Source organism: Mus pahari, chromosome 1, assembly GCF_900095145.1.
Source record: "Mus pahari chromosome 1, PAHARI_EIJ_v1.1, whole genome shotgun sequence".
In the NCBI taxonomy this organism is placed as follows: domain Eukaryota; kingdom Metazoa; phylum Chordata; class Mammalia; order Rodentia; family Muridae; genus Mus; species Mus pahari.
The window spans coordinates 68,805,054-68,827,332 of NC_034590.1; the positions used below are offsets into that span (position 1 = coordinate 68,805,054).

A 22,279-nucleotide genomic window follows, 5' to 3' on the forward strand; every position below is an offset into this window, starting at 1 on the left:
ATTCTAGGTTTCTGGGCTAATATCCACTTATCAGTGAATGCATATCGAGTGACTTCTTTTGTGACTGGAGACCCCATTTGTTAACTATTGATCTTAGTGCTTGTGTTAATGGTATTCTGCTCACCATTTTCTTGTGCCAATGAGTTCAAGGATATTTCCTACGTTCTCTTCTATTAGGTCCAGTGTATCTGGTTTTATGCTGGGTCTTTGGTCCATTTGGAGTTGAGTTTTGTGCAAGGTGATAAGTATGGATCTATTTGGAGTTTTCTACATGCAGTCATCCAGTTTGACCTGCACAATTTGTTGAAGATGATTTTTTCCAGTGTCTATTTCTGGCCTCTTTATTTAAAATCAGATACCTTTCAGTTTATGATTTATGTCTGGGTCTTCAGTTTGTTTCTATTCATCAATATGTCTGTTTTTGTACCAATACCATCTAAGAACAATAGAACAGAGGAAGGAGTTAGAAACACAGGTCAAAGGCACAGAAAATATTTTTAACAAAATCACAGAAGAAAGTTTCTCTAACCTACAGAAGGAGATGCCTATCAAAGTGCAAGAAGCATATAACTGGACCAGTAAAGAAAACCCCCTTGGCACATAATAACTAAAATACCAAACATGTTTTAGTTAAAGGACTGCAGAAGAAGTATTAAAACCTGTAAGGTGAGAAGACCAAGCCACATATAAAGGCAGACCTATTAGAATTATACCTGACTTCTCAATGGAGACTCTAAATATAAGATATGTTTGCACAAATATATAAATATAGCCCACTTAGTCCATTTTTGTTTGCTGTTTGTGTGTATATGGTTTCAGGACTGACTGCTGTGAATCAAACTATAAGGCGGTGCCATTGCTGGGAGAGAATGCTTCAAAGCTGACTCCCTGGTCCTCTGGCTCTTACCATCTAACAGTGCCTATCATTTCAGAAATTATCTCATTGTTATCATTACAAAATAATAAATTCACTCCTAGTAATTATTTTAACCTAATACTTATAAATGTACACAGTTTCCTTGATTACATGGGAGGTGGTTATGTTCTTTCTATATGTAATGCTGCATCAGTACATGATGACACACACCAGACAGTTTGCTTTGCAAAGGTTCTTAGCATTTGTTCCAAATACCAATTACATCTGTGTCTTTAATAGGGACCCAGGGCTTGTCATACTAGATTGAATAGAATATATCCTTAAATGATCCAGAAGACATGACCTTTATTTCACAATTTGTCAAGTGTTGCTGCAGGGAAAGGGAAGACAGATTACTGAATATATGTGAATGGATGCATTGCCATGTAAAGCAGAGGTGGAATAGATGCATACCTTCCTGAATTGAAGGGTCAGAGAAGCAAGACCAAATACAACGAATGGTTTACAGAAGCATAGGATTCAGATTTAAAAAAAAAAATCTGCATTATATGCCCATTAAAAAGTAGAACACAACAAAACTCTCAAATGAATGGTTGTGATTAGAGGGTATCAGTTACTTTTCTGTTGCTGTGATAAAATACCATGATGAAAAACAACTCAGGAAGAAAGGATTTATGTTAGCTCATAGTTTCAGAGAAAAAGTCTACAAGGGCAGGGAAGGCATTGCGTGGCGACAGGAGAAAGACACGCTGATCACATCTTTATCCCCACACAGGAAGCAGAGAAAAGCAAGAGGTGAACAAGGCTAACAACTCTTTTTTTTTTTTTTATTCTTTTTCTCTTTTTTTTATTATTATTATTATTTTCTTTATTTACATTTCAAATGCTATCCTGAAAGTTTCCTATACCTCCCCACACCTCTGCTCCCCTACCCACCCACTCCCACTACTTGGCCCAGGCCTTGCCTTGTGCTGGGTCATATAAAGTTTGCAAGACCAAGGGGCCTCTCTTCCCAATGATGGCCAACTAGGCCATCTTCTGCTANATATGCAGCTAGAGACACGAGCTCNGGGGGTACTGGTTAGTTCATATTGTTGTTCCACCTACAGGGTTGCAGCCCCCTTAAGGTCCTTGGGTACTTTCTCTAGCTCCTCCATTGGCGACCCTGTGTTCCATCCAATAGCTGGCTGTGAGCATCCACTTCTGTGTTTGCCAGGCACTGGCATAGCCTCACAAGAGGCCGCAATATCAGGGTCCCTTCAGCAGAATCTTGTTGGCATGAGCATTAGTATCTAGGTTTGGTGGCTGATGATGGGATGGACTCCCGAATGGGGTAGTCTCTGGATAGTCCATCCTTTCATCTTAGCTCTAAATTTTGTCTCTGTACCTATATCCTTTCATGAGTATTTTGTTCCTTATTCTAAGGAGGAATGAAGTATCCACCCAGTGGTCATCCTTCTTGGTTTTCTTGTGTTTTGCATAATGTATCTTGGGTATTCTAAGTTTCTGTGCTAATATCCGCTTATCAGTGAGTGCATATCTAGTGACTTCTTTTGTGATTGGGTTACCTCACTAAGGATGATATCCTCCAGATACATCCATTTGCCCAAGAATTTCATAAATTCATTGTTTTTAATAGCTGAGTGGTACTCCATTGTGTAAATGTACCACAGTTTCTGTATCCATTCCTCTATTGAGGGACATCTGGGTTCTTTCCAGCTTCTGGCTATTATAAATAAGGCTGCTATGAACATAGTGGAGCATGTGTCCTTATTACCAGTTGGAAGATCTTCTGGGTATATGCCCAGAAGAGGTATTGCTGGGTCCTCCGGTAGTACTATGTCCAATTTTCTGAGGAACCGCCAGACTGATTTCCAGAGTGGTTGTACAAGCTTACAATCCCACCAGCAATGGAGGAGTGTTCCTATTTCTCCACAACCTCGCCAGCATCTGCTGTCACCTGAATTTTTAATCTTAGCCATTATGACTGGTGTGAGATGGAATCTCAGGGTTGTTTTGATTTGCATTTCCCTAATGGCTAAGGATGTTGAACATTTTTTCAGGTGTTTCTCAACCATTCGATATTCTTCAGTTGAGAATTCTTTATTTAGCTCTGTACCCCATTTTTTAATGGGGTTTTTTGAGTTTCTGGAGTCCAGTTTCTTGAGCTCTTTGTATATATTGGATATTAGTCCTCTATCAGATTTAGGATTGGTAAAAATCCTTTCCCAAACTGTTGGTGGCCTTTTTGTNTTGTNGACAGTGTCTTTTGCCTTACAGAAGCTTTGCAATTTTATGAGGTCCCATTTGTCAATTCTTGATTTTACAGCACAAGCCATTGGTGTTCTGTTGAGGAATTTTTTCCCTGTGCCCATATCTTCGAGGTTTTTTCCCCACTTTCTCCTCTATCAATTTCAGTGTCTCTGGTTTTATGTGGAGGTCTTTGATCCACTTAGACTTGAGCTTTGTACAAGGAGATAAGAANGGATCTATTCTCATTCTTCTACATGATAGCCGCCAGTTGTGCCAGCACCATTTGTTGAAAATGNTGTCTTTTTTCCACTGGATGGTTTTAGCCCCCTTGTCAAAAATCAAGTGACCATAGGTGGGTGGATTAATTTCTGGATCTTCAAGCCCATCCTCAGTGACATATTTCCTTGCAAGGCTGCATCTCCTAAAGGTTCTATCTTCTCCAAGCAGCACCGCCAACTGGGACCAAGTGTTCAAATGTATAAACATGGGAGACATTTTTTATTAAAATCTCTACATTTGGCCCCTTGGCCCTAGTAAATCATGAGCATCTCATTACACAAAATGCATTTAGCTCAACTTCAAAAGTCCCAGTCTTTAACAGTCTTAACACCATTATAAAATCCAAAGTTTCTTCTGAGACTTGAGACAATCTCTTAATGGTCACTACCTGTGAAAATTAAAAAAAAAAAAAAACTAAACTAAACTAAACTAAAACCTTCCAATTTCAAATGGGAGAAATGGAGAAACAGTGAAGAAAGATTGGACCAAAGCAAGAATGAACCCTAGCTGGACAACACTAAATCCTGTAGCTGGTGTCTGGTATCTGGGGCTTAGTTTCAGGGCTGATATGGCTTTAGTCCTACAGATTTGCTGTTGTAGCATAAACTTCTCCCTTGGACCGCTCTTACTCCTTGTGTGCAGCTCTCCTTGGCAGATGTCTCATGGCTTGGGCATCCACTACCCCTACTTCACCTTCAAATTGCCAGCTTAAAACAAACAAAATTCGGTAGTTTCATGAGAAATAAGAGATAATTTATTCTCGTGCCAAATTTAAATAACCATGGCCTGGAAACACAGATTTAGGGTAACCAAAACACCATGTTTCCATATGGATTTAGCTTCATAGATTTACAGAACAAAACCATCATAAATCAAGTCAATTTTAAAATATAGTGGAGGAAGTGTCAGAGAGGTGCTTACAGCAGGATGGGTGAGCAGCTCCTTCAGACCTCAGACGGTATTCTTGATGGAAGTCACTAATCTTCCAAGCAGATTCCAAAGGGAATCTATTAATTATAAGACGTTAGTTCTGGCACAGAGGTGGGCAAGGAATGGCCATTTAGAGAGCTTCAGTTAGCCCACAATAAGGTCATTGGTCTCTGGACCTACAGCTTTTTAATCTCTCCTCATCCCTGCAGTTCTAATCCATGAATCAATGAGTTATTGCAGACATGGATTCTTTCTAGGAATTCTCATTGACAATGACTTCATTCAATGGCCTCTCCAGGCCTTCTTATAGGAACTCTGACCTTACCACCCATTGCCTGTCTCTACAGTTCTCCAAAACCAACCAAGAATCCACAAACCCCTCAGTCTTGATCTTTCTTACCTCCAAAACCAGCACCATATGGCTAACGCTGTTAGGTTTGGCTGACATCTTCACCTACTTAGACCACAATAGTAAAAGCTTTTTCTATGCTGTTGCTTCAAAAATATTTTTTACATTTTAAAAAATTTATTGTTGTGTGTATGTGATTCATAAGGTGAGGAGATTGCCTTCTATATCTTGTAAGAGACTTCATAGAATTGGTGTTTATTTTTCTGTATGTTTAGTAGAATTCAATACTAAATAAGATGGGGCCTGCAGTTTTCTGGAAGGTGTGTGTGTGTGTGTGTGTGTGTGTGTGTGTGTGTGTGTGTGCAAGCATGCGCACGCACTGGCAGCCTCCTAGAAGTTCTTTCTATTGTTACACAAAAGGAACCTAGAGCAAGTCAATTTCTGAATCATAAATCTTCTTATCTGATCTAGGGGTTTTCTCAAAAGACCCATCACCTAAGCAGTTCTCAGCCATAGAAGAGTTCCTGGCTTGCCAGTTATGCAAAGGCTCTGAGAATCCTTTAAAAGAATAACCCCATAAAATCTCAGATAACAATCACTAACAGAAGGCTACTTCAAAGCTTAAGTGTCATCACTCTAGGTTCATGCTAGATACAGCGGTTCTTCAAAACTTCTGGTACACTCGAGTGTGCCAATTTTGCCTACAACCCCAGTGCTCTGGAAGCTGAGGAAAGAGAGAGTTGAAGACCTGTCTGGGGTGCATAACAAGACCCTGTGTCAAAATTTTACAAAAAATTAATGAAAGTGGGTACCTCAGATGCTCACCATGTGCAAAGCCCTCGTTTCAATCCTTGAAACAAAAATAAAAACATAAACATAAACGTAGTTACAGAGTATATATTCTGTAACTATTGGGTAGAATGTTCTATAGACATTGTTATGAGAGCTAGTGGAGTAACAGTGACTACATTATCTCTGATTTTATGGATTTCCTACTGGTTTATTCTGTCAGTTATTAACTAAGGCATGACAAAGTCATTTCAATTGTTAGTTTGTTTTTCTTTTCAGATCTGTTAGGTTTTACATCATGAATTTTGGAACTCTGCTGTTAAGAATATACATATTTAAGATAGTTATTTCCCCTCAAAGAATTTCACACTCTTTCATGATGAATAGCAGGCAGAATGATGACTTTCCAAAGATGTGCATGTCCTAATTTTTGGAATTTATTAATATCACTAGGCATGGTGAAAAAAAAAAGGCTTCTGCACAAACAGCTGAGGTTATAGGCTTCAGGAAAGATTGTTCTGATTTTCAGATGACCTCATTTAATCAGGAAAGTCCTTAAAGGACTGACTTAGATACGACCAGAAAGATTTTATCAATGGAGACACAAGAGACAAGAGAGGTTTGAAGTGTGACGGGGACTCAACTATCAACTGCAAGTTTTGAAGGTAGAAGAAAGAGCCTTCGGACCAAGGAATGCAGATGGCCACTGTATTGGCTATTCCTGGTTGTCAACTTGACTATATTTGGAATGAACTACAATCCAGAATTGGAAGACTCACCAGTGATCCTAATCTGGAGGTTGGGAGATGGAAGTTTCTGATCTGGATCTTGGTATGGAGATCTTGAGGCATAGTGGCTATGGATTCCAGAAGATTAAGACAGGGAAATCTCCGAGTTCAAGGTCATCTGGGATTAAAGGTGTGGTGGTACACACCTTTAATCTGGGCTACACCTTCTGCTGGAGACCATATAAGGACATTGGAAGAAGGGACTCTCTCTCTCTCTCTCTCTCTCTCTCTCTCTCTCTCTCTCTCTCTCTCTCTCTCCTTCTCCCTCTCCCTTTCGCCTGCTTGTTGTGTGGGACTGAGCAACTGCTAGATCCTTGGACTTCCATTCACAGCTACTACTGAACCATTGTTGGGAATTGGACTGCAGACTGTAAGTCATCAATACATTCCTTTACTAAATAGAGACCATCTATAAGTTCTGTGACTCTAGAGAACCCTGACTAATACAGCCACTAAAACATGGAAAAGGCCCTCAACTAACAGAGGTTTCCCAAATCACAGGGAACTGAATTCTGCCAATACTGTAACCAAGCAGGAATGTTCTCTAGAAGCTCGGGGATGGTGTGGAATTTGGTTGACACCTTGATTTCAGCTCCAGGAGACCCATAAAGAACTTCTGATCTATAAAACACACACACACACACACACACACACACACACACACACACACACTCACTCATAATGATCTGTGTTGTTTTAAGTCACTAAGTTTATGACAGTGTGTTATAGTAGCAGTACAAAATTGATCATGATCAGGTGTGGCAGTGTATGCTCTAGTCCCAACACTCAAGACCTAGAGGAAAGAGGATCACAATCGTGAGGCCATCCTGAGCTACACAGTGAGCCTCAGGCTAGGCCAGAGAAATACCCTGTCTCAATAGCAAAATAATAATATCATGATGACAGTGGCATGGTCAATAAAAGTCTCAACTAAATAAAAGTTCCTCAAATCTATAAACATTGCTTCAACATGAAAACTCTTGTTTCCCCCTTGTAACAGGCTCCCTTTATATAGTCCTTGTTGTCCTGGAACGCACCATGTCGATCAGGCAGACCTGGAACTCACAGATATCTGTTTGCCTCAGGTACCTGAGTGCTGGAATTAAAGGCATACATGCCTGGCATGAAAACTATTTCAGTGTAATTTAAAATGGTAATAATTAAAAAAAAATTCTAGAAACACATAGATTACTACACCACTTTCCTGTTTTACAGTTTGGGATACTAAAACTAAGAATATTGACCAAGAGTAGTATTGTTTGTTAACTTGACAAGATCTATAATTACCTAAGAGATGAGCTTACTGACATGTCTACGAAGGATCATCTAGATTAGGTTAGCCTATGGTCATGCCTGTAAAGAGTTATCTAGATTAGGTTAGTTGTGTTGGAAATAACTACATTAACAGTTGACAGCACCGTTCCCTGGGCTAACATCCTGGACTGAATAACAAGGAGAAAGCGAGCTGAACACTGGCATTCATCGTTCTCTGCTTCCTGTCCTCAGATATGATGTGACCAGATGCCTCAAGTTCCTGCGGCCATGCCTTCCCCCAAATGATGGACTGTACCCTCAAACTATGAGCCGAAACAAATCCTTCCTCCTTTGGATTGCTTATTGCTAGGAATTTTGTCTAGCAATGAGAAAAGTAACACAGAACATTGGTACTGAGAAATGGAGCCCATTGTTGTACCATGTGGTCCACAGGCCTTTGGACTTGGTTTACAGGATTGTGGAGAATTTTGGAACTCTGGTCTAGAAGTCTTTGAATGTTGCAAACATAGCTTAATGAGTGGTTCTCGTAGGAGCTTGGAAGACAAGAGTGTAAAGAGAAACGTGGACAGTGGAGGCCCAACTCATGAGAGAAGCAAGGGCTCTATTCAGAACTGGGCTAGAGGCCATTTATGTGATATTCTGGCTAAGAATCTGGCTACATTATGCCAGTGTCCTGAAAACTTGAGTAAGGTTGAATTTAAGTGAACAACAAGAAACATACGGAGTGAGGATTTTAACTGTGGTCTAAGATGTGTATGAATACTATCAAAAGCAGCACAAGATATAAAGTTATAGAAACACAAGTATGGACCATCAGAATTTATTGCTATCAAAGTCTCATTAGTTCAGGTATAATTAAGAAACACTTTGTGAAGGAGGAAGCATTTGAACAGGTAGATAGGATTTTAGCAGGCTGACATGGTAAACAAATGAGGGAGTGGTACAGCTAGGACTAAACACAGTGAGCCCTGAAACCAAAGCATATATTCTTTCCATTATACAGAACTATGACAGCAAGAGCCCATGTGGCAAGGCAGTGTGATAGAAAGGGGTTGAGGACTGTGAGTTGCAGAAGAAAAGACTAAAAAGGAAAGTTAAGAACATGGAGAACTGTTGGTACATGTATAAGAAGTCTAGGATATCAAAGAAATCATTCCAAACCCTCGGATCACCAGTGGAGATGACATTGAATTCCCTTGTATTGTACGAAGGTGTAGTGAGTTGAGTGGTAGTGTAAGCAATATGGAAGCAGAACCACAGAGCAGGAAACCTGGGAGTGCTTGACCAGAACCAATGTTTTCTTTGATATGTTTATTTTTAGCATAAGCCGTTTTTTGGCATGAAACCTCTATCAGAGGCTGACAAAAGAAGAGCAGGCAACCAGTCAATTCCACAGCTGTCTGAGTTATTGGCACTTGCAAAACGGGAACAGAAGATTGTGATATTTGATCTGTTCGGCCCTCGACCAGGACATCCTCTCAGAAACACTTTTGTCCGAAGAGTAGTAAGGGTCATCCTTGACTCTAAAATTGAACAACGTCTGGTATGTGTTTCTTAGTATTTATGTCAGAGGTTGGGCGGCGGTAACCTGGTCAGGAGTAGCTGAATTTAACTGCCATATGAGTCCTCTCTGAGATCAATCAGTAAGTGACATTGTGTCCTTTGGAAATGGAAATTACTGTTTATACAGCTACAGAAGGCAATTGGAGAATGATCCAGTTAATATGCTCCCAGTAGGGAAAAATATTGAGACTGTTTCCTATTTTAAACCAAATCTAATATTAGTGCATTGTTAAAGAATGATTTAGGAGTGGAGGAGATGGCTCAGTGCATGGACCACTTACTCACAAACACGAAGGTGGGGTTTGGATATTCAGAACCCATGTAGAATCTGTACAGGCATGGCAGCCACTGTAATTCCAGCACTGAGGAGGCAGAGACAGGAAAGGGCAAGATTGCTAGCTAGATTAACTGGAATTGGCAAACTCCAGGTTCAGTGAGAGACCCTGCCTCAAAAGTAAAATGGGAACCAATGAAGAAGTTATCTCATGTCAACATTTGGCCTCTACATGTATGCACACACATGTGCACATGTATACATTTGTGTACATGTGAACATTTGCTTATGCATGCTACACATGCATACATGTGCTGGAAAAAAGAATAATGTATATAAGCCAGGCTTGGTTATACATAACTGTAATTCCAGCTACTCTGGATGCTGAGGTCAGACGAGGGCAAATTTAAAGTTTGCATGGATATAGAATAAGTTCAAGGCCAATTTATACAACTTAGCAAGACCTTGCCTCAAAATAAAAAAAAAAATTAATAAGAGGGCTGGTGATATAGCTCACCAATTGAACCCTTGCCTAGCATGCTTGGGACCACGTGTTCAATCCTAGGACCACACCAAAATATAATAGTGTATATAGTAACACTGAGGTGATCTACCCAGCACTCGACATAGACCTAATATGACAGTATAGCCATGGTCTTCATGACAGTACAGCTTTGAGGGCATTGGTTTTAAAGAATGACGTAGAAAGGTCGCTGGGTCTTCGTTGAGTACAGCTTTGCTCCTCATTTGGTTTTGGTTTCTTCTTCTAGAATCACTCTTTATTTGCAGTTATTTTTTCAAATCACCTAATTTCCCAAAATACAGCAATGCTATGAGTAAAACAAGTACGTATCTCCTTGCAAATGGAGTTCTTTCCACAGCTGAGTCAGAGCAGCATCTCTGTTGCCAGGAAACAACTATGTAGCTCCTCTCAGGGGTGACTTTTGGCATCAGAAACTAGGGTATAGTACTTTTATGTTCATATCTACCAATTTTTTCTCTGTTATTTTTTATCTAATTTATGGTCCTGAAAATACTAGGAAGGTGCTCTACCACTGAGCTACATCTCTAGCCCTCAATTTCTTTTTTGTATGACTCTGTGTGCTTGGGCCTTTTACTTACTGTTAACTGGAGGATGGAAAGGTCTGGGGCAAAACTCAGTTCCACAGCAGCCTTCCCCATCTTTAAGAGATCATTAGACAGTATAACTAATTTGATTCTTTCACCAAGGGCTAGCCTCTTTCTCTGCTTCCTATAGACCACTCCCAGAGCTGGAATGGAGGCTCGCCCTTTCATTCTTCCTGAGCTGTTTGTATCAGGAAAGTTGAGCATCCACTGTCTGTTTCTTCTTGCAGATATTTTGGTTGCCCGGTTTTGATAGAGACTATGTCAGGTACATGGCTCCTGGTTTTCAGCAAGTGGGCCGTTTATGGTCCATTAAAGACCTTAAAAAAAATAATATTAGTATAATAAATGTTGACTATAAGAGATTGTTCTACGCTGGGTTGAGGTAAGTGTTTACCCCCGCTCTTAACATACATTATTGCTGTAACATTCACAAACTATCAGTACCACTTAGCTTCCTTTTGCCCCTTTATCTGATTTTCTCTCATCTTTACTCCTCTGCTTTCTCGTTGCTCTTCCTGCCTCCCTTCTTTTGTTAATAAGATTTATTACACATTTATACATTTATGATGTGTAGATGATGCTCTTCTTTGTACTCTAATTCCTTACTACTTAATACTTATTTTAAAGGTCCATCTATTATTTTATGTGTGTGTTTCCCTGGTGTGTGTATGTGCATATGTACAAAACCCACAGAGGCTAGACGAGGGTATAAGATTCCCCTGGAACTGGAGTTATAAGATGACTGTGAGCCTCCATGTGGTTGCTGGGATTTGAACCAGGGTCCTATGGAAGAGTGTACTTTGACCAGCTGAGCCATCTCTCCAACCTCTCCACACATTTTTATATGCTTGGTTTATAATTTTACTCTACACTTTTGTAAGGTTGACTATTTAAGATTCCGTATTTAAGTGCAGTCACACAATATTTGTCTTTCTACCTCTGGCTCATTTCATGCAGTATAGTGTTTTCCAGGATCACCCATATTGGGACAGCTAACAGAAATTCTTTTTTTTAAAATACTGAGTAGTATTCCATTGCATATAAGTACCATATTTTCTTAATCCATTTCTTTTTTTATTTTTTATTTTTGTTTTTTTGAGACAGGGTTTCTCTGTATAGCCCTGGCTGTCCTGGAACTCACTTTATAGACCAGGCTGGCCTCAAACTCAGAAATCTGCCTGCCTCTGTCTCCTGAGTTCTGGGATTAAAGGCATGTGCCACCACGCCTGGCTTTAATCCATTTCTTAATCAGTTTTATGAATCTGTTGATAGATACTTGGGCTGATTCCTTATCTTGGCCATTGTGAACAACGGCGCAGTGAAGCTGGGAGTGAACACCACTCCATGAACCGTCGTCACCAGCATCCGTTGATACTGTCCTTCAACAGCTACTCTCCTTCCATCCTTTCCCCTAGTCTAAAACCTTAGCCCCCAGAAAAATGTCTATAATGTGTTATATCAAGAATGAGCAAACTCATATTATTTGGGGACTTTTTTTTTGAGTTTGGTATTTTTTAAATTTATTTTATTAGATATTTTCTTCATTTACATTTCAAATGCTATCCCAAATGTCCCCTATACCCTCCCCCTACCCTGCTCCCCTGCCCACTCACTCCCACTTATTGGCCCTGGTGTTCCCCTATATGGGGCATATAAAGTTTGCAAGACCAAGGGGCCTCTCTTCCCAACGATGGCTGACTAGGCCATCTTCTGCTACATATGCAGCTAGAGACACGAGCTCTGGGGGTACTAATTAGTTCATATTGTTGTTCCACCTATAGGGTTGCAGACCCCTTCAGTTCCTTGGGTAATTTCTCTAGCTCCTCCATTGGGGTTTCTGTATTCTATCCTATAGATGACTGTGGGCATCTACTTCTATATTTTCCAGGCACTGGCATAGCTTCACAAGAGATAGCTATATCAGTGTCCTTTCAGCAAGTTCTTGCTAGGCATATGCAGTAGTGTCTGCGTTTGGTGGCTGCTTGTGGACGTTGTACATCGTGGTGCGCACTAGGCTCCGCACCACGATGTACAACGTCCACAAGCAGTTTTATATTCTTTGTGACTATTGTGAAGGGTGTTGTTTCCCTAATTTCTTTCTCATCCTGTTTATCCTTTGTGTAGAGAAAGACCACTGATTTGTTTGAGTTAATTTTATAGCCAGTTACTGCACTGAAGCTGTTTATCAGGTTTAGGAGTTCTGTGGTGTAATTTTTAGGGTCACTTATATATACTATCATATCATCTGCAAATAGTGATATTTTGACTTCTTCCTTTCCAATTTGTATCTCCTTAATCTCCTTTTGTTGTCGAATTGCTCTGGCTAGGACTTCAAGTACAATATTGAATAAGTAGGGAGAGAGTGGGCAGCCTTGTCTAGGGGGACTGGTTTATTTTTCACGCATAGTAATTCTCTTAAATTCTCTCCAGGGCATTTATTTATAATTTGTTCCTTTTTATTGCTGAATAGTGTTCAATGGTGTGTATACCAAAGTTTGTTTAATCAGTTACTAGCAGAAAGACATCTGATTATTTCCATCTGTTTTCATATGGGCTTTCATGCAAATATAAGTTTATTTCAGGGAAAAGATGCCTCAGATTTCAAATTCCTGGGTGTAGTAATTGAAAATTTTATTAAAAGTCACCAGACTTTTCCAGGAAGACTGTAACCTTTTACATTCCTGCCAGCACCATGACCCAGAGTTTCTGCATCCGTGGTAATGTTTGGTGTTGTCACTTTTTAATCTTATCTCTTCTGATAGGCATGTGGTAACATCAATTTGTTTAAACATATTCTCTAAAGGCTAATGATGCTGTGTTTACTTATAATTTTCTTCCTTGAAATTGTTTTCTTTATTGTTGAATCTTGAGAATTCTTTTCACCCTGTGTTAGATAGTGTTTGAAAGCATTTCCCTGGGGCTGGAGGGATACCTCAGTGGATAACAATATGAACTGTTTTCCAGCATACCCAGAGCTCCCAACACCATGCTGGGAGGCTCCGAACCACCCATAACCAGAGCTCCAGGGGATTTGATGCCTTCTTTTAGAGTCCATGGGTGCTTGCACAATAATTTCAGGCACAGCCACACATAAGTAAATACGAATCATTATAAAAGGGAGCACATTCTCCCAGTCTGTCTCTGACTTTCTGCGGCATCTGCTTAGCAGGGCATGAGGTCTCCACAAAGCAAGCGCAGTGTTTCCATTTTGATGAGGCTGGCATATGAGTTCTCCCTTTAAGGAAGTGAGCATTTAGCTCTAATCTAAGAACTCTTTGCTCAACTCAAGAGCGGACAGTGTACTTTTCTTCTATGTTTTCTATAAGGTTTATATTGTTACATTATATACTCAAGCATACAAATCATCCTGAGCTCATTTTTATACACCGTCTGAGGCTTGGTTGAGATTTTAATGTTCTTTTGGGAGAGGGTCTCTGGCCTTCCAAATTGGTGACGTTTGTTTAAATCTACTGTTCCACTCACTTGCTTTGACAGCTTTGTCACAGGTTATTTGAACAAATGTATCTAGGTCCTTTTCCAGAGTTTCTATGCAGGACCACTGACTGGTGTGTCTGTCCTTGCTCGGATACCTCTCTGTCCTGATTAAATGTAGCTTCACTCCTGAGGACAGTGATTAATTCCCTTTCACTTGTTATTTTTCCAGACTGAAGTATGTTTTCCCCAGCATATGGGAGACTGAGGATTGTCAGGGCCAGCCTGGGCTACATAGTGAGTTTAAGACCACCTTGCGCTATGGAGCGAGACTCTGACACTCCCTCCTCCCCACGTAAGATTTGCTTTTCCTGGAACTGTGCCTTTGCACGTGTGTTTTGGACCAGGTGACCTAACTGTGTAAACAGACCTTTGTTGGCCTTCTCTAGGATTCATGTTGACCTTACAGATCAGCTGGGAATAGCTGGCAACTCTGCCCTGACCCTCTCCAGTCTGGGAGTGAGCATCACTCTGTGGACTTGGTTTCTTTGCTTGCTTTCATCACTATTTCTACATTTTTCAGGGTTACATCCTTAATGCGTCCTTAAATTCATACCAAAGTATTTCATTTTCTTTGAGGTAATACTTAAGGGTATTTTGGTTTTTTGTTTGTTTGTTTGTTTTTTGAGACAGGGTTTCTCTGTATAGCTCTGGCTGTTCTGGAACTCACTTTGTAGACCAGGCTGGCCTCTAACTCAGAAATCCGCCTGCCTCTGCCTCCCGAGTGCTGGGATTAAAGGCATGCACCACCACGCCCGGCGGGTATTATGTTTTTAATTATAGTTTCTATAGCCCTTATCCATATTTTAAAACATTGAATTTGAATTATAGTTTTAAATAGTACAAAGAAGTCTTTTTCACTTTTCCCCTACAAATTCTTTCTAAGTCTCTCTTTACGTGACCTGCAGAACTTAGAGGCAGTTCTCCCTGTGAGCAGGAAATTGGCAGCACCTCCTGTAGAAAGGCATGGTTATTATATTGTGTCTGCCCCAAAGCACAGAGCTTGCCATTCTAGTGTGTGGCAGACTTGGACTTTCCTGTGTGGCTACTGGGTCAGGGTTTGAAAGTTCTTGGGCAAACCCTTGCACTTGACCTCAGTCCACAGACCGAGCAGCCGAGGGGCGCTTGGTGCGCTTTCTGAGAACTTGAGTTCTGCGATGACACTGGCCTTGCTTTGTGAGGCCTTTGCTTATTCTCTTTCTTCTCCAAAGATCAGGCTGAGGCGTCCACTGACTTAGTGCCTCATAGACAGCTGGGTTTCTTTTCTCCCACCCAATCCTTATTTTAAAAAATACTCCAAAACTCATGATATCTAAGTGTTACAATGGTCACCATGCTGGTGTTTGCTTTGTTCTTTCAACTAACACTTGCACGTATAAAACCAGGTGCTAAGCTAGGTCTGGATACACAAAAACTGTGGGATTACAGCACTTTCTGCTGGAACTCGATTTCAGTCAAACAGAAAAGTCAGGATGGGTGGTGCCGGGATAGAATCCCATGGGACCCACACGCCTAAGGTGACAGGCAGTGAATGGCTTGTAGAAGCAGCCATTCAGGAGCCTCATACTCCTCCGCAAACTGGCTTCCTCAGTTGTAGTTTGAAACTGACTGTGGTGGGAAGATTTGTAAATGCTGTAAAGGATTTTGTGTCTGTTGTTGTCCACCCTCCCTCTGCCCCCATTCTTTCTCTTTTTCTCTTTCCATTTTCTTTGTCTTGCCGCATCCCCCGTAGGATGTTTAGTTCACCAGAATTCTATGGTACAGCAGGAGCCCATTTGGTCTCAGCGAATCTGAAGCTGTCTTTTGACCAGCTGTCTGATGATTTAAGCAGTAGCTTTTCACAAATGTGGTTGTTGCCCTTTAGTTATTGAGAGTACAACTGAGCTGAAACCCTCTGTGGGCTCTGTTTTTGTTCCAGAGATTATCAGAAAGCTAAAATCTACATCCATGTGTATGTTATCAATGAGCCTTGGCTCTTCTCACTGGCCTGGTGTTCTAGTGTCAACTCTGTGACCACAGACAACATTGAGCTCCTCAATCAGCTTAGTCACCCTCTCTTCTTCATGGTGAGCTGCTTGTCTAGATCATTCTAAGCCTGGTGTCATTGTGCTCTCCTCATAGTCCCCTGTTAAGCTACCTCAGAATACAGACATCTGTGAGTAATGGAGATGTGCCTTCTCCCTTGCCATCCAAATTCTTCCAGGTTCTTTATTTGTTGAATCTTTACAATGCACTTTACATACTACAATGTAATCTCATTGGAGATTATTTTTATTATCCCCATAGAAAACTGGAGCTCACAGGTGTCTTGGTCCATGTTCTCTTAATGAGAGGTCTGTCTGACTCTATTGCAGGCTTAAGCATGTGCAAGCACATCCACACACACACACACACACACACACACACACAGTCACACTCACACTCACACACTAGCCCTATGGCAGCAACAACAGTCATAGGGTATATTATGGGAAGAAAGCCAGCACCCTTTCTCTGCCAAGTGAAAACTGTTTCTTGAATACAATGCTCTTAAATAAATGAGCCAGCACCCTGGTGGGACTTGGTGAACCTGAACACCTGGTTTGCAGCCACTGCTAAATCCAGTCGCTTAGTACCTATGGATAGAGCTGTGGCTAGCCAGCTACTGCAACAGAGCCTGGGTTTCTTGTCTGCCTAGAATGATTTGACTGAGCAGCATGCAACAGAAAACAGGCTATAGTAAGAGAGTCTCCATGTGCCGTTCATGCTAGCCTCAAACTCTTGGCCTCAAGTCGTTCTCCACCTTAGTCTTCTAAGTGGCTGGGACTATAGACACACTCCACTATTCCTACTAGGAAACAGTCTAGGAACTGGAAAGATGGACCCTTAAGAGTGCTTGCTGTTCTTCTGAAGGACCTATGTTCGGTCCCCAATGCCAATATCAGGCAACTTACAACTGTCCAGAAGTCAAGTTCCAGGGGATTCAGTGGCTCCCTCTGGATTCTGGAGACACCTGTATGTATACTTGTGGTACGAATAAAATAAATATTTTAAAAGAGAAGCTTAATTTCGCTCCCTTGAAAGTTAAGCATTGTGCAGAAAAGCTTAAGAAAGACTAAAAGCACCAGTTTCTGTAGCAACAAGATTAACACTGGGAAGGAGCAATGGAGTAGAGGAAAAAGAATCAAACCAGAGATTAGAAAATCCATTTGAATCAGTGCAGGAGTCAGAGTGCTGGGGAAAGAGCTGGTCTTTGTGAAGTCTGGAGGAGTGGGTGTGTGAGTCAAATTACATGTAATTCTACATATAATTCAGCATTTCTGTGAAGAATGTTGATTCAGACCAATGGTTTCCCAGGTACTAGTTCATAGACAGTTGCATTATGAATGGCTTCCCAGAACTATATGGAAGTAGCTAGGTACTGGAGACCATGTTACAGAAAGAGAGCACAAGATGTCAGATAACCTGGACTGGAGTCCTGGGTCCAGGACAGACTTGGTGTGACGTGTCTGTAATTCCCACAGATGTCTGCCTTGAGAGTCAAGGGAGAGGGAGAGTGTGGCACCCTGTATGTCTTACATATCCCCTGTATGTGTGCAGGTGACTGTTAGAATAGCTGCAGGTAGTCTCACCTGGCCCCACTTCCTATGGGCCTCAGCCCAAGTAGAGGAGCAAGGGACTTCAAACCTTCTGCTATAGAGCGACCCACCTTTGGTTGGTTCATGTTTTGCAGACACCAGGATTCTACATGTTCATGTGGCTTTTCTTGGATATTGCTTCTGCGGTTATCATTGGTTTTGTATTTTGTTATCACTGGTAAGTATGTACTTATAATTCTAAATGAACAGTTCCTCTAAATAAAAGTAATAAGTGGGTTCTTATAGAGAATTGAGGAAAAGGTTGTTTTCTTCTGCTACCTCCCATGCAAAGTGGGCTGGAATATCAGCCTCTCATTTCATTCTGCCTGCAGCTTACTCCCTCACCCCCCTGTCTTAGGGTTTCATTACTGCAAAGAGGCACCATGACCAAGGATACTCTTGTAAAGGACAACATTTCATTGGGGCTGGCTTACAGTCTCAGAGGCTCACTCAGTCCATTATCATCACGAAGCATGGCAGAATCCAGGTGCTAGAGAAGGAGCTGAGAGTTCTATATCTTGATCTAAAGGCAGCCAGGAAGAGACTCTCTACACTGGGCAGAGCTTGAGCATGGGACCTCAAAGTCCACCCCCCCTCACAGTGACTCACTTCCCCCAACAAGGCCACAACTCCATCTCCAAGAAAGCCACATCTCCTAATAGTTTCACTTCCCATGGGCCAAGCATATTCAAACCATCACACACCCTTTTCATATAAGGACTCTCACTCAAGTCCAATCAGAAATGTACTATGAATTCAGTGTGATCTGTTGAGGAAGGCCTGAGATTGTAGCTGTCCAAACAAGGGCCTCCATCTCCCCTCCTGGGAAGAAAGGACAGAACAGGTACATAGGCCAAGACGACTGGGGTGTGGCCCTGGCTTTGCATTTTAGTTGCTGGATGACCTAGAGGAAAAAAATATTCTTTCTCTTTCTGGACCATACTCCTTCCCCCCACCCCAAGGTTTCATTCTTTTCCTTTTTTCTTTTTTTTTTCTATTGATTATTTTATTTATTTACATTTCAAATGTTGTCCTCTTTCCCCACCTCCCTTCCACAAACCTCCCTCCCATCCCTCCCATCCCTCCCATCCCCCCCCATCCCTCTTGACTCCTCCTTTCTAGCATCTCCCTTTGCTAACCATACTCCTTTTTATGTCTGCCCAGAAAAGGACATTTGAAAATCCTTGCAGGACAAATGCTACAGGGTTTTGGTTTTATTTGTTTTTGTGGTTTTTATTTGTTTGTTTTGTTTTGTTTTGTTTTGTTTGGGGGGATTTTTTTTTCTGTTTTCTTTTGTTCTTACTACTCCCTGTGTGTGGTTGTTTTGGCTGCATGTGTGTCTATGTACCTCGTTAGTGCCTCATACCCACAGAAGCCAGAAGATGGTGCCAGATTCCCTAGAACTGGAGTTACAGACGGGTTATGAGCCATCAGGGAGGTGCTGGGAATCAAGGTCTTCCGGAAAGGCAGCCAATGCTCAGAGCTGACTACTGAGTCATCTCTGCATCCCCAGGATTGTGGTTTTAAGATGAGAGAGAGAACTAACAGCCTGGAAGAAGGATGTAAGTTCGGGTAGACTATGGTTCTCTACATCCATCTTTCTGATTGGTAACTTACCCTTTAAAGGGAGGAAGCACAGGCCTTCCTCTCAGGTGAGAGCCTGCCTGGATAATACATCTCTTCTGGCCACAATGCTGTTTAAAAGAGGCCTGTGAGCTGATACATGGTCTGCTTCCTTCCAGGATAAAAGAGCTTAGAAGAGAAAGGTGGCTTGAAGCTGCTGCATCTTCAGGTAATGTCAAAAGCCTTGCTCATTCCTTCCTCTTTGTCCTTCCCCATTGCCTGGAGAAGATAGAGCCTGCCCTTCACATCCCTGCTGAGAGCTGAGGGTGTGTGGAGACTGAGGGTTGGGGACCAGGGAGAAGCAGAAACATTTAGTCAGTCCCCTTGTCCTTGAGTTCCCATCTGCAAACTCAACCAAGCACCAATGGAAATGGAAGTTATGTTGCTGCTGATATGATTCATGTAGTTAGGCCCTATAAGGTGTGCTGGCTATGAAATGCATAACAGCTTTATTCTTGTGGTCAGTCCTTATCACTGCAGAATGGTGGTGCTTTCCAAAAAATGCTTGCTTACCTGATTTTATCGTTGTGCAAACACCACAGAGTACAACTACTGTATCTCTCTCTCTGTGTCTCTCTGTCTCTCTCTGTCTCTTTCTCTCTGTCTCTCTCTCTGTCTCTCTGTCTCTGTCTCTGTCTCTCTCTCTCTCTTTGTGTGTGTGTGTGTGTGTGTGTGTGTGTGTGTGTGTGTGTGTGTAAGAGCATTGCTCTTAGGGCCATAATGAATGGAACAGTATGGTATTAAATAAAGCACATGAGCAAATGATATAGTCTAGAGACTTGAGAACATGAAAGTTAGCTGCCTTGCAAGACCTTTTGTTTTATAGAAACCCTTTTTATCTCATAATTTAGTTATTTTTATTCATATTACATCCCAGTCACAGTCCCCTCTCTCCTCTCCTCTCAATCCTGCCCTTACCATCAGTCTCCCCACATTACCCTCTCCTCTTGGGTACCATCCCAGCCTGGCACATCTAGTCCCAGCAGAACCAAGCACCTCCTTTCCTATTGAGGCCCGATCAGGCAATCAAGGTAGGGGAAGGGGATTCAATGGCAGGCAACAGAGTCAGAGACAGTTCCCAGTCCAACTGTTACGAGACTCACATGAAGACCAAGCTGCACATCTTCTACAAATGTGGGGGCCTAGGTTCAGCCCCTGTGTGCTCTTTGGTTGATGGTTCAGTCGCTGTGAGCCCCCATAGACCCAGGTTAGTTGACATTGTAGGTCTTCTTGTGGTTTCCTTGACACCTCTAATTTGCTCAATTCTGTCCCACACTCTTCAAGAAGATCCCTGAGCTCCTCCTGATGTTTGGCTATGGGTGTCTGCATTTGTTTTCATCAGCTGCTAAATGAAGCAACTCAGGAGATGCTAGGTTCCTGTCTGCAAGCATAGCAGAGTATTAGTGTCAGGTTGGTTCTCTCCCTTGGGATAGGTCTCAAGTTGGGCTGGTTATTGGTTGGCTACTCCCTCAATCTCTGCTCCATCTTTATCCCTGTGCATCTTGTAGGCAGGACAAATTTTGGGTTGAAGGTTTTGTGGGTGGGTTGTTGTCCCCATCCTTCCACTAGAAGTCTTGACTGGCTACAGGAGGTGGCCACTTCAGTTTCTATGTCCTCTGCTGGTAGGAATCTTAGGTAGAGTCACCCTCATAGTCTCCCCCATCCCAGATCTCCAGCTAGTCTCAGAGATGCCCCCCACTGATTTCTCACTCCAAGCCCTCCCCTGCCCCCCCACCTGATTGCCATCCCCATCACCCTCCTAATCCTCTCTTCCACCCAGTTCCCTCTCTCCATCCACCTCTGATGACTGCGTTTTGTTTCCCCCTTGGAGATTCCCACATCCTCCCTTGGGTCCTCCTTAATACCCAGTTTCTCTGGGTCTGTGGATTGTAGTGTGATTATCCTTCACTTTATGGCTAATGCTCACTTATAAATGAGCACATACCATATGTGTCTTTCAGGGTCTTCGTTACCTCACTCAGGCTGATATTCTCAAGTTCCATCTATTTGACTGCTAATTTCACAATGTCTTTGTTTTTAATAGCTGAATAGTATTATATTGTATATATGTACCACTTTTCTTTATCCACTCTTCAGCTGAGGGATATCTAGGTTGTTTCCAGTTTCTGGCTATTATGAATAAAGCTGCTGTGAACATAGTTGAGCAAGTGTCCCTGTGGTATAGTGGGGCATCTTATTTTTTAATTGGGTTATTTGATTTGTTGATGTCTAAGTTCTTGAGTTCTAATTTCTTGAGTTTAAAAATCCCTTTTTAAGTAGCGTGTGAAAATAACATTAAATACATAAAAATCATAATGTAGTCACCTGTTATCATGGTCATAAATTGTAAACTATACCTGTTATGTAACTGGCATCCCTACAAATGTGTACTAGCTACACTGTGCTCTAACTCAAGATGGTAGCAGTGTCACCAAGTAAGAGTTTTCAGTTCTGCTGTGACTTTTTGTGACCAGTATCAGGTGTTCAGTTCATGACAACTGAAACATCATTATGGGGCACATGACTGAATTTCCTAAACAACACAGTGTACCTATCTATACAGCATTTAGTCATTTAGTCATTACAGATCATCTAAAAATGATGTCAAGTCTATGGGAAGGTGTGCACAGGTTTATATGAATCTTACAGAGGAGATGTGTATATCTGCAGATTTTGTTTTCCTAAAGAATTCCAGAACCAGTCCCCTATAGACACCAAGGGACAGAACTATATAGACTAGCATAGGTTCTGGAGAACCTTTGCTGGGTCCAACCTGGCCTTTAACAGCTAAACCATCTCTCCAGCTCTGCCAAGGACCAGCTTTGGCTTAGAGAAGGGTTCTGAGAGACAGGTTCATGAGAACAGTAAGACAAATGACTCGAAGTCAAATTGTGGGTCCAAGTTGGTGACCTATGTTCTTTGTGAGACAGCTTTCCAGACTGCTTCTCTGTCTCTGTCTCTGTCTCTGTCTCTGTCTCTGTCTGTCTGTCTGTCTGTCTGTCTGTCTCTCTCTCTCTCTCTCTCTCTCTCTCTCTCTCTCTG

The 22,279-nt window shown here is 41.7% G+C and overlaps 1 protein-coding gene and 1 pseudogene across 1 annotated transcript in view; one reads left to right on the plus strand and one right to left on the minus strand.

The window, feature by feature from the left end:
* The window catches only part of LOC110329015, a 9,425-nt pseudogene extending 4,638 nt beyond the window's left edge, over positions 1 to 4,787 (minus strand).
* Gdpd4 (glycerophosphodiester phosphodiesterase domain containing 4) overlaps positions 1 to 22,279 on the plus strand; it is a 94,549-nt gene that overhangs the window by 39,082 nt on the left and 33,188 nt on the right. The window contains exons 11-15 of the mRNA XM_021206994.1: positions 8,862 to 9,083; positions 10,733 to 10,887; positions 15,916 to 16,063; positions 17,710 to 17,792; positions 19,357 to 19,406. Of these exons, the coding sequence (XP_021062653.1) occupies positions 8,862 to 9,083; positions 10,733 to 10,887; positions 15,916 to 16,063; positions 17,710 to 17,792; positions 19,357 to 19,406 (658 nt within the window). The remainder of the gene's footprint in view (positions 1 to 8,861; positions 9,084 to 10,732; positions 10,888 to 15,915; positions 16,064 to 17,709; positions 17,793 to 19,356; positions 19,407 to 22,279) is intronic.